This window comes from Sciurus carolinensis, chromosome 3, assembly GCF_902686445.1.
Source record: "Sciurus carolinensis chromosome 3, mSciCar1.2, whole genome shotgun sequence".
In the NCBI taxonomy this organism is placed as follows: Eukaryota; Metazoa; Chordata; class Mammalia; order Rodentia; family Sciuridae; genus Sciurus; species Sciurus carolinensis.
Window position 1 is genome coordinate 63,301,877 of NC_062215.1, and position 12,917 is coordinate 63,314,793.

General features: G+C 34.5%; 1 protein-coding gene across 4 annotated transcripts in view; it reads right to left on the minus strand.

The window, feature by feature from the left end:
* Nsrp1 (nuclear speckle splicing regulatory protein 1) overlaps positions 1-12,917 on the minus strand; it is a 49,044-nt gene that overhangs the window by 5,997 nt on the left and 30,130 nt on the right. For all 4 annotated transcript variants that reach the window (XM_047546459.1, XM_047546461.1, XM_047546460.1 and 1 more), the window contains 2 exons: positions 3,785-3,841; positions 467-595 (listed from right to left, as the gene is read on the minus strand). In XM_047546459.1, coding sequence (XP_047402415.1) covers positions 467-595; positions 3,785-3,841 — 186 coding nt within the window. The remainder of the gene's footprint in view (positions 1-466; positions 596-3,784; positions 3,842-12,917) is intronic.

Here is a 12,917-nt window from a genome sequence, read left to right on the forward strand (position 1 = left end):
TCAATACCCACTCCATCCCCAAATTTTTTTCAAACTAAAAGTATGATCAGGATAAGCAGATGATTCAGTTGTCACCTAGGAAGCAAACAAAATTGAGAAGATAATAAAACATGAGTAAACATGAAAAAGGGAAGAGCAGTACAACTTTGGTACCCAGACTTTATCAGGAAAAAATTTCAAAAAATTACTTGCAGAGGTCATCAAAGCAAAACGTAGAATTTACAAAATTGTTAGATAATCCACCTGGTTCCTGTTAAGAATATAATATGTAAAGTTTTAAGGGTTCTAAATTCAAATCTATAATCTAGCAATAGGGGTTCTTCACATACTTGAAATATCAACCTTTTGGACTCTAGAATATTACTGCACATACTTTTAGTCAACTCTCAGATCACTCTCATCTAAATTTAAGATTAAGATACAATACGCAAGTCGAGGTCAAAGAAAGTTTGATTTTGCGACCAACCTTCCGATCTTTTCCCAAAAGCAATTTGGGATTACTTTCCTCCTTTTTTTTCTGCATTTCATCATAAATACTGTCATATTCATATACAGTAGAATCTTCTGCAAGGGCCTTCTGAATTTCCAGTTTAGTCTAAAAAAAAAAAAAAGAATGTTTCAAAAATATGAACCACTGACACATACTGCCAAAATCCTATGTTTTATAAAAAAATTCTTTGAGAAATTAAAAGAATTCATGAATTGAAAATAAATCACAAAAACTGCTTCAATCACAGAAAATAGGAATGTAAATTCTGGAGTCAGGCTATCTTGAGTTTGAATTCTGGTTCTATGCTTATCATTAGTTTGGAAAATTTTGTTTAATTTCTTTTCTTTCAGTCCTGGGGACTTAAGTCCCAGGGCCTTCCACATGCTAGGCAAGTGTTCTACCACGAGCTGCATTCCCCAACCCTTTTTAAAAATTCTGAGACAAAGTATTGCTAAATTGCCCAGGCTGGCCATGAACTGGGGATCCTCCTGCTTCAGCTTTTAGAATAGCTTGAATTACAGGCATGTGCTGCTTTGCCCAGCTTGTTTAACATTCTTCAATCAAGGAGAGGATAATAATTATACCTACTTTCCAAACTGGGTAACTTTATTAACTTGAGACAACTAAAATAGAGTCTAACAGAATAAGTATTCGGAAATAATATTATCATTATCTACTTGTTTATAATTTATCCACATCAAAAGGTTAGAAGGCAGCCTGGTATGGTGGTGTACACTTGTAATTCCAGCAACTTGGGAGGACGAGGCTGAAGGATTGCAAGTTCAAAGCCAGTCTCAGTAACTTAGCGAGACCTGTCTCAAAATGAAAAATAAAAAGAGCGGGGGATGTGGCTTAGTGGTTAAGTGCCCCAGGTTCAATTCTGGGTACAAAAAAAAAAAAAAAAAAAAAAGTCAAAAGGTCCGTGCTAGGACAGAGAAACATAAAACTCTGGTTTTGAGATAGCTATATTATGTATTAAATTTTCATATCACTTTTATTTTCATTTTTTGTGGTGCTGAGAACTGAACGCAGAACCTTTTGCATGCTAAAACAGTGCCCTTACCACTAAGGTACACACATCCTCAGTCCTCACATCACAAAGGACTGAACCCAGGGGTGTTGAACCACTCAGTAACTTTTATTTTTTATTATTATTTTTTTTATTTTTAGTTGTGGTTGGACATAACAACTTTATTTATTTTTCTATGTGGTGCTGAGAATAGAACCCGGTGCCTCACATATGCTAGGCGAGTGCTCTACCACTGAGCCACAACCCCAGCCCGGTCCTTTTTATTTTTAATTTTTATTTTGAGACAGGGCCTTGCTAAGTTCCTGAGGCTGGCCTTGAACTTGTGATCCTCTTGACTCAGCCTCCTGAGTTGCTGGGTTAGTATAGGCATGCTCCACCACACCTGGCTTCATATCACTTTAAAAAGGTTAAGAGTTGCCAAATAAAATGTTTGCAGAGTTTTCAAATATAATGGTAGGAACTATTTCATTAAAGGTTCGTAACATTTAAAAAAGGTTCCAAATGTAATATTAAAATGGAGGACATATATAACTTATTCATTACAGAGTATTAATTACAAATAACATTTTTTATAGTATCAGTTATATAAAGTCCTCTGCCTTTGCTTATCATGGTCCCTTCTATCTTTAATGTTTTTCATGTTCTTTAATGCAACCGAAATCTTACCTAGTTTCAGGGCCAGATCAACACATCTTAAATGAAGTTATCTTTGAGGACTTTAATTCCCTCTTTCTTTTAAAGTTTGTGGAACATTCTATTTACACTACCATGTTTAATTTTTAATAATACACTTGATGTTATTACTTTCTAGTTGTTTCATGAAGTCTGTGCCTCTTGCCCAGCTTATAAATTTCTGAGATAGAGTTTACATATTTTAACCTACTTTAAGAACCTACCTGACATTCTTAGGTTTTTACATATCCACATTTGTATTACTGCATGTACTAACTGAAAACCTTTGTTTTCTGGAACACTAATTAAAAAATTAAGAAATTAATGCCTTTCACTTCTCAATTCTCAATGTTTAGAAAAGGAATTATCTTCCTGTTCAGATGGTGAACTGGCACTGCTCTGGCCCCCAAATAGCCAGGAGAATCCAAAAACGAAAACATGAAATTTAAAAAATAACCACCACCACCCCTTTAAGTGTGGGGGGATGGCGAACAGAAAAGTAAGGGAAAAGGGAGACTGTAGGTTGGTTGTTTAAACTGATAGTCATGTCTTTGTATATGTGATGAGTACTTAGCTGCTAAGAGAGTACTTGAGCAGTTATGTTATTAATTTATGTCTCAAAGTATATAAAACAAAATCTGTAGAGAAATCTAAAGGAAAGCAGACAAACCCAAAATTAGGGAGAATTTAGCATATACCTCTCAGTAGCAGAACAGACAAAAAAAATTCAGTATAAATAAATATGATTAACACAACTGGTCCAGTGGATTCATGAACATTTTTCAAACATAAAGAGAATATTTATTAAAAAAAAAAAAAAAAGGTATAGGGGCTGGGGATGAAGCTTTGTAGTAAAACAATTCACTAGCATGTGTGAGGCTGAGTTCAATCTCTAACACCACCAAAAAATACACTACAAAGAAAGGCAGCCAGGTCAGTGGCACACACTTAACATCCCAGCAGCTCAGGAGGCAAAGGCAGGAGGATTTTGAGTTCAAAGCCAGCTTCAGCAACTTAGGAAGAACCTATCTCTAAATTAAATACAAAAAAAAAAAAAAGGGCTGGGGATATTACTCAGTGCTTAAGTGTTCTGGGTTCAATCCTCAGTACCAAAAAAAAAAAAAAAAAAAAAAAAAAAAGGAAGGAGAAGAAGAAGAAAGGAGAACGGAGAACAGTATCTTGCCACTGTTTCATTTAACTATGTTCTACAGCAGCAAAATCTAAAGATATACTGGTGAAGAAGTAGAAAAATTAGTAAAACTTCAAGTCTATTTCTATGATTAATTATGTCATAATAAGGGAGATTTTTCCATTTTGAGTTTCAGATTTCTTAATCAGGACCATGGGTAGGATTGTGAGAATTTTAAAAGATCATTCTAATTCTTCATTGTGTTTTTCTTTTAAAATCTATACAGGACATCTGTAATCTATATGAAGCAACCATTTTTTTATACATTAGAAAAAATGACAGCATAAAATTATTTCATTATATAATGTACTGTTTTAGTCTCAGCATCTATATACCAAAACTGGTCCTTATAAACTGAAATACACACTTCACCAAATGTACTTAATTTACTCAGCCACCTTACCTGTTTCATGGCTTGCTTCTTAGCAGCTTCTCTCTGAAGGCTTTCACTCACGGAGGTCTATAAAACAGAAAAATGCTGTCATTGTTTAAACCAATTTAAAACTTCTTTTCCAGTATTCTTGTAGGCAACTGGTTCCTTATTTATAGTTAAAAGTGAAAAGATAGCTGGGTACAGCATGCCTGTAATCCCAGCTGTTTGGGAGACTAAGGGAGGATTGCCATTTTGAGGTAGCCTGGGCAACTAAGTGAGATTCTGAAAAAAAGGATAAGGATATAGCTTAGTGGTAGAGTTCTTTTTTTTTTTTTTTTTTAATTTGTTCTAATTAGTTATACATGACAGTAGTAGTGGAGTTCTTGACTAGCATTTATAAAGTCCTGGATTCAATCCCCAGCACTGCCTTCCCCCTGCCAAAAAAAGAATTAATGTAAGATGATGGATAGGCTGTTTTTTGTTTTTTTTTTAACTACCTATATGTATCCCCCAACAACATGTTGTAGATCGTTAATATACACAATAAAATTAATTTTTAAAATAAGTATCACTATGACCAGAAGTGGACGTGCACACCTGTTATTCTTAGCTACTAGGGAGGTCAAGGCAGGTGGTATGCAAGTCTGTGGCCAGCTTGTCAAGATAAAAATAAAGAGGACTGGGGATGTAGCTCAGTGGTAGAATGTCTCCTTCGTTCAATCCCTACCACTACAAGAAAAAAAAGTATCAACATGTATATAATGTGAATATATTAATGAATACCACATAATGTGAAATGAACACTGAAATATGCACTATATATTGTGTATGCACTATGAATATATTAATGAACACTAAACCACATACTTAGAATTTATAGTATGTGAATTTTATCTAAAATAACAAAACTACTGATAAATTTAATCTATGTTGCATATATGAGAACAGGTGTATGGGTTATCTCTACTGCTTCCTCTCAATTTTGCTGTGAAACTAAAACTGCTATAAAAACTCACACACACCCTTAGCCCTAAGATCATAGGTTTTCGCCTATTGATATTTGTTATTTTCAGTTGTATAGTATCAGTAATTAGTGCCTTCCAGTGCCATGGCAACAAACAACAAAATAAACCCAATTACAGTTCCCTACAATTATAGGGAAACTAAAGGCCATACAAGTATTAGGACACATATGTAATAAATTAAAAACTGTCTTTACATTTTAGGTGACTGTAAAGTGATTCCAACTGGGAGATGTTGCTAACAAACAATAATAGCAACTAATGATTACCGAACTAACTGCTATGCTAAGTGTATTACTTGTATATTATACATATTACTCAATCCAAAATTCCCTGTTAAGTGATACAATGTTTTCACTCCCTAGAATATAAATTTAAATATGAAAACTAATAATAATAAATAATTCCAATGTATTTTATGACTTTCAATTAGCATAAATAAAATATATTTTTCTTGATTCTCCTGTCATAAATTAGGTAAAACAAGGAACTGAGCAAGAAAAGAAACATTTCATATATGTGCCCTACAAATAAAACAAAACTAAGATATAAGTGTGAACATATTAACCTCTAACTTCAGAGTTTCTACACTGTATACTATAAGTAAGTACAAAATAATGGTCACAAGGTAGCTTGGGAATCTTGGCTGACTTTTTTTTTTTTTTGCAGTGCTGGGGATCGAACCCAAGGCCCTGTGCTTGCAAGGCAAGCACTTTACCAACTGAACCATCTCCCCAGGCCTCTTGGCTGACTTTTGAACTTTCTCTTACTAGCTATGTTATTCCAGGTATTTTAACTTTTTTATACTTCAGTTTCTGCATCTACTTAGGAGTATTTATCTCAAAAGGTTTTTTTTCCCCCTTGGAACTGGGGAATGAACTCAGAGCCTTATCTATGGGTTCATCCCCAGCTCAAGGTTGTTTTGAGGATGAAATGAAGTAACATGTAGCAAACAGTAGCTGACTCAAAGGGTTAGCTATCATTTTTATTGCTATTACTATGCTCCTGTTTAAGAACATGGGGCTTGGGCTGGGGTGTAGCTCAGTGGCAGAGCATTTGCCTGCCATGAGCAAAGCTCCTGATCCCTAGTACCACAAACAACAACAAAAGAAACAAAAACCGTGTGTTGTACAGGGCTTAAGAAATGTTCGTATTAAATTAAGGAAAAAGAGTAGTTATAGGGTTTTTTCCCTTGAAGTATATGTTAAAACAAACTGTTCACCAGAAAATCATGCAACTACATTCCACTTCGAAGTGTATTTATCATTGTGCTTAATAAAATACAAGGCCTGTATCTATTTAAAATTACATGGTATTACCACATTTGCATCTATGGAAATAGGAAAATCTATTTTGTTGAATATTTAAAAGGCTATCATGTTTTATATTAAGATTCTTTAAGGTTTTATGTTCAGTGTATTGATAAACAGGAAATGGAAGATACATATATTCTTCATTAGCCATGGAAGCTATGATATGAGTAGAAATGGTTTTCTAGAACTGACAAGGGCTTCACTAGAACTACTCATAAGTGAAAATACAGTGCCCCCAAAGCATGAGTAGATTAGAAAGAACTCTCCTTTGCTGCTCTAATAATTGCAAGCTGGAATCTGACAGTAAGGACAGGCCAACCGAACATACATCTGCCTTTAATAGTCACCCTGGTTTGGGGTAAGAGAGGGGAATATTCATTAAGGTGGTTTTATTTTCCTAACTTTATTTTAAAATAATTATAAATTTTAAAAAAGTTGCAAAGAAACAAAAGAGGTATTATATTCCCTTTGCCCACCTCCCCCAATGTTGACAACATGCTTAAAAAAGAACAGAATATCAACAACAGGAAATTGTGTAGCTTCGTGTAACTACCGCCACAATCAAACTGAACCACTACTAACATGACCCCTTTGTGCTACCCCTTTACAACCATACCCATCGCACCTCCCCCATCCCCAATTCCTAGCAACCACTAATCTATTATCTTCGTAATTACATTTCATGAACATTAAACAAATGGAATTATGCAATATATATGCTTTTGAGACTGGCTTTTACAGCATTATTTTCAAAGAATGTATTTTGATTAGTATAGGAATCACAAAAATATTTAAGTTACTGCCACAAAAAACCCTAGCCTACATACCTAAAGAAAAATAGCTATTTTTTTTTTTTTTTTTTTTTTTGGGGTGCTGGGGATTGAACCCAGGACCTTGTGCTTACAAGGCAAGCACTCTACCGACTGAGCTATCTTCCCAGCCCCGAAAAATAGCTATTAAACAAACAAAAAAGTCTAAGGTTGAATGTGACCAAACAACAACATAGTGAGTGAATCCAAAATTAACACACAATTATTTTAATTTTGTCTGAAGACTAGTTTACAGAAAAACTTAAAGTGATAAATATTCCTTAATGGTGCCTTCTAATAAACCCAAAATTATTATTATTATTAGTTTTAAATCCAGAAAGACAAAAACTACTCCTTTTAAGGACTTTTAATTTTTTTCCCTTTCAGTTTATAAACAGGATCAAATGTGAGCAACTAAACAGTCATAAAAGTACAAAAACTACACAGATATTTTGAAATAGATTCTCACCAAAAACCTCAGGAAAATACCTTTTCAAAAACCTGGAAATTCCTTGCAAATGTTTTAACTTAATTCAGCAAATGTTTTCTGAGTCTACTATGTATATAGTATTTAAATACTACAAAAGCTTACAATCTTAGGGTTGAGGTAAGTGTAGCTCCAGAGTAGAGCACTTACCTATTCTTTAGTACCATGCCCCCCCAACCCTCCAAAAAAAGAAAAAAAAAGTTTACAATCTAGTGGAAAAGAAAGCATTTGGTTAACATTTACAATTTTGAAAAGTTGGTAGTTTCTCTTCATTTTAATTTCCAACAAGAAATATATACAAAAAAGAAAATGCTTAGCCTATTTTATACATACTAATAACACACACACACACACACACCACACACATAATTATAAAGATTAAAGATGTGGTCAAGTATAGGCCCCATAAATTACAAAATTAAGGAAAAAACCTAATGTTTGCTTCATTGAACTGCCATCACATTTGGCTTAACTAAATGGAAGACCTTGTAATTTAAAAGAAAAAAACCTTCACAAATAGCTTAGACAAATGGAAGGGAAAGCACATGATTGTGTACCTTTCTTATGTCACCCCATGTGTTTAGATGGGCTGTCTCCTGGGTTGTGATGACTACTAGAAGTAGCCCTGTAATATTAGAACTCCTTCACCAAGAAACAGAATAAAATAGGTACTAGGCCACTATTTATATTATTAAATTATCTTTGAAAGTAATTTTTAAAATTGAACAAATATTTAGAAAAAAGTTCTGAATTTTTTTTTCAGATATCAATCTATCATTCCAAAGCTAATAAAGCACAATAGGCAAAGATTGCTCATGAGCTTCTTTCTAAAATAAGAGGTTTACCTATCTACTTGTCCAAAATAGCTCTTAGCTAAAGAAAAACAGTTCAAGAATCAATCTTTCTGCAAATGGGTTACAGCTAAAATTTTCTGTTGTGCTGAGAACTCAGCGATGAGAACTTCCTGTTCTTTTTTTTTTTTTTTAAACTTAGGAACAGATCATTTATTAAAGGTCTTAAAACTCAACCGTCTTTATTATTGGCCTTATTTGTTCCCATTCACACAAGTCTTGTAAATACAAAGCCTATTTGAGAGTTGTAGAGTGTGTGTAATTTTAATTATATAAGCTCAGACTCAAACACTATGACAAGGAAAAAAAAAAGACATGGCTATGAAGACAAAATTTGGAAAAGAGAAAATATATATCACTATTAACAATATTAAAGCTGTTAAATTTTATCACCTATCAAATTGGTAATGACTTAAAAAATAAGATTACCCAATACTGGCAAAGTACAATGAAAGCAAAGATATACCCTCTCTTACACTGTGAAGATGTGATAGAGTAAATGTTATGAAAGATCACTTCATCCAGAGAAGTGCTGTTACATTTTTTCCCCGCAGTGCTGGGCACTGAACATGCAAGGCAAGCCATCTACCACTGATCTATGTTCCCAGTCCCCAGAGATGTGATTATGAATATGAAAAATTATACTAATCAATTACACCACCCTAAAAGATTTTAATGTATAGTTTTGAAAAGTCTTTTTTCAACAGTTCTCCCACTGATAATTAAATTCCACATATATGACTAGGTCCTCATTATAAAAGGCAACATTCTGGTTTATTCCACACTTTCCTCCAATATCCAAAATTTGAGATGTTTTCTTTTGGGGTGGTAGTAGGGATCAAACCCAAGGCCTTATGCAAACATTCTACCACAGAGCTACACCCACAACCCCAAACATTTAGGTTTTGAAGAATATACAAGTAACCTAAAACATATTCATCTGAAATAATTCCATAGGCAAACAATAGGTTGACAATTTCTTCCCAATATAAAATATATCTAAGAGTATACAATACTAGTAGAGTATATAGTACTTCATGAAAAAGACAAATATACAGAAGTACATACAGAAAACTAGTATAAAAGTGACAATTCAGGGCTGGGGCTAGGGCTCAGTTGTAGAGCGCTTGCCTCGCACGCAGGAGGCACTGGGTTCGATCCTCAGCACTACATTAAAAAAAAAAAAAAAAAAGTGACAATTCACTAAGAAAAATGATGAACTAATAAAATGTGTCTACCTTTTGGAGACAAGTGTTTTGCCTTCTGAAAAAAACATCAAAATTAATTTACCTTTTTTTTTTTTTTTTTTTTGGTGGTACTGGGGATTGAACTGAGGAGTACTTTCCACTAAGCTACCTCCTCAGCCCCCCCGCCCTTTTAAATTCTGAGATGGGATCTCTGTAAGTTGCTTAGGGCCTTGCTAAATTGCTGAGTCTTGCTTCAAATTTGTGATCCTCCTGCCTCAGCCTCCCAAATTGCTGGGATTACAGGCCTCTGCTACCAAGCCCAGCTCAAAGCTGATTTCTAAACTTCACCTCACTCCATGTAACAAACACTAAAATATACTGCAAATGTAAACACAAACTGTGAATAATTAAGGAGAATAAAATGTTTCTTTTTCAAAGTAATAATATAACCATACCAAACTAGAACTCTCCTATTCCAAAAGTGGCAATGTAAAATGGTACAACTTTGGAAAAGAATTTAGTAGTTTCTTAAAAAGTTAAATGCAAGTTCAAGACCTGTCCCAGCAACACAGCAAGACCCACAGTTGAAACTCAGCAAGACTCTGTCTCAAAATAAGAGATGTAGTTCAGTGGTAAAGCACCCCAGGGCTCAATTCCAGTATCAAAAATAATAATAAAAATAAATAAATAAATAAATAAATAAATAGATAAACCCATGTGACCTAGTTAATCCATACATATGAATTTACCTGAGCAATGAAAATCTATGTCCACAGAAATATTTTAATATGAAAATACCCATAGTCCTTTTTCTGAGGTGCTAGATAGAAATGGAATCCAGGGCCTTAATCACTTGGCAAATGTTCTACCTCTGATCTATACATCTACAGTCCTTCCATTTGACTTTAAAGAGCCAAAAATACAATCCAAATGACCACCACCATCCTACTGATATATACAATGTGAATTAATCACAAAATAATTAGGCTAAGTCAGATACCTCTTCCATCTGAAGTATATATTTCGTGATTCCATTTATATTAATTCTACAAAATGAACAGTGTTAAAGAAACGAGGTCACTAGCTGCCTAAAGGTTAGGAAAGGAATGGAAAGGGGCAGGAGGGAGGAATTACAAGGAGGGATAAAGAAAATTTGGGGTGTGGTGGCTATGTTCATTATCTTTATTGTGGTGATGGTTTAAGGTATAAGCTCACATCAAAACTTAGTCAACGGTTTTATTTTTTAAAAATATTTTTAGTTGTAGATGGACATGAAATCTTTTTTTTTTTTTTAATGTGGTGCTGAGAATCGAACCCAATGCTTCATACATGCTAGGCAAGCACTCTACCACTGAGCCACAATCCCAGCCCCAGTGGTTTAATTTTTTTTTTTTTTTTTTTTTTGAGGTGCTGGGGATCGAACCCAGGGCCTATGCTTGCAAGGCAAGCACTCTGCCGACTAAGATATATCCCTAGCCTGCAATGGTTTAATTTTAATAGCAGCATGCATATGTCAATTATATTTCAATAAAACTTTTCAAAAAAAGTAAAACAGGCAAGTGCAGTGGTGCACACCTGTAATTCCAACAATTTGGGAAGCTGAGGCAAGAGGATCAAGAGTTCAAAGCCAGTTACCCTGTTTCGAAATAAAATATAAAAAGGGATAGGGATGTGACTCAGTGGTTAAGCAACCCTGGGCTCAATCCCTGACACTGAAATTAAAAAATGTTAATTTTATGTCAGGATCTACACTAAAAATTGTGGGAGAAAAATGTACCAAACTACCTCTGGGAGGCAATCTCTAGTAGACATTCATATACTTAGAAGGGGAAGAGAAGATTTGACTAGTGACAGAATGACCAACACTGTGGAAAATCAGTTGCAAGGGAGCCTCAACGAATCAACTAGAAGTATGGATACATTAAAAAATAAACCAAGAGTCAGAATATGTCAAGTCAAGTAAATACAGAACACAGGTTTAGAGCAAATTCAAAGGTAGGAATCTGATAGCAAATGCAAATTTACAGTACAACAGATGAAGGGATTGTGACAGTCAAGCTAATAGCAGGGTCTAAACACTGTATATAAAACAAATTATATATGGAGTGCATAGATACTACAGTATAAGGATGATTTTAAGAATAGGAAGCAGGTACCCAAAAACAGGTGAAGCTAGAATTTATAGCCAAAAGTAGGTCAAAGTCAAATAGACTATAGAATGAACAAAAGAAGCAAAGCTGTGTACAAGAATAGGAGCCCATACACAATTCTTATCAAAGTAAAGCTGGTTGATCAGTCTTTTTTCCTAGTTGCTCAATGAGAAATGGCTTTAATTCTAACAAAGCACCCTTTCTGAAAATTCTGGCCTGTCTCAGTTGACCACATTTAGTGACTTGCATTACCTATATATTCATTTTTATATTACAGAACAAAAATCTTGAAAGCACAGATCTGTCTTATTGGTCTTTTATTTTCTACCAATAAAACCTAGTATAGCATCTTCTAATATCAGATGCTTAAATGATAATGGAAAGTATTAAATAATAGAGCCATTAAAAATTATGTTCATCGAAAACCAAATTCTCCATTTTCTGATATTTCTGGACCAGTTTACTTCCATTTCCCAGGAACTCTTTGTGTTCCCCTCTTTCTGCCAAGAGAACATATAATCCCTAAATACAAAACAACTGGTAATTGTTTAAATTAAATATAATTAGAAAAGTAAATTGTGCCCACCCCCACTCAATCTCATGCATTCAAAGGTCAAATAAATAATTTTTAAAATTAGCCATGTTGAGCTTTCAATTCTGGGTAAGATCTTAAGCCACGTTCTTTCCCCATAAAGATGCTCTATGAGTGAGCAAAGGTGGATTTGCTAAGCAAACACAGAAACTGAAAAATCTCTGGGTAGACAGAAGCTGGCTTGTGTAGATGGAAGGAGAGCAGGATAGCAACCCAGAGCTGAAGAACAGTGGGCACACCACTGGGGGGAGGGTAGGATGAGAGCACTCCAGAATGTCTTTTCCAGTTTCTTCTAAGGCAAAAAAGCAACACCAAACTAGCATTGGAGGTAATGTCAGAACAGCATTGCAGCCTGGGTGGGGCGACAACACTAAGTTGTTTGCTCAACAAACTTTCATAGAAGTTTGTTCTTGATAAAGAAAAATGTTCCTAATGAAGTGATTGGGAGATGTCCTGAAGAATAAGGTAGATGGAACAAATGGGAAGCCCAGATTGACATCACAGGCTCTCAGCCTTGACAGCCTCCCTTCCTCCTGCCAACATTATTACTCCTCCTAAACATATTACTAGGTAAGTTTGAATGGCTGATAATTTCAATGGAAAAAGTGTCATGAGGAAAAATAAACACGGAAGTAAAAGAATAATTAAAAAATTTTAAAGAGTAAGAACAGGATAAAAAGTGGAAAAAAAAATTAACCAGAAAGCATATGTTTTAAATGACCATAATACATATTTTCAGAAATAAGAAGGGA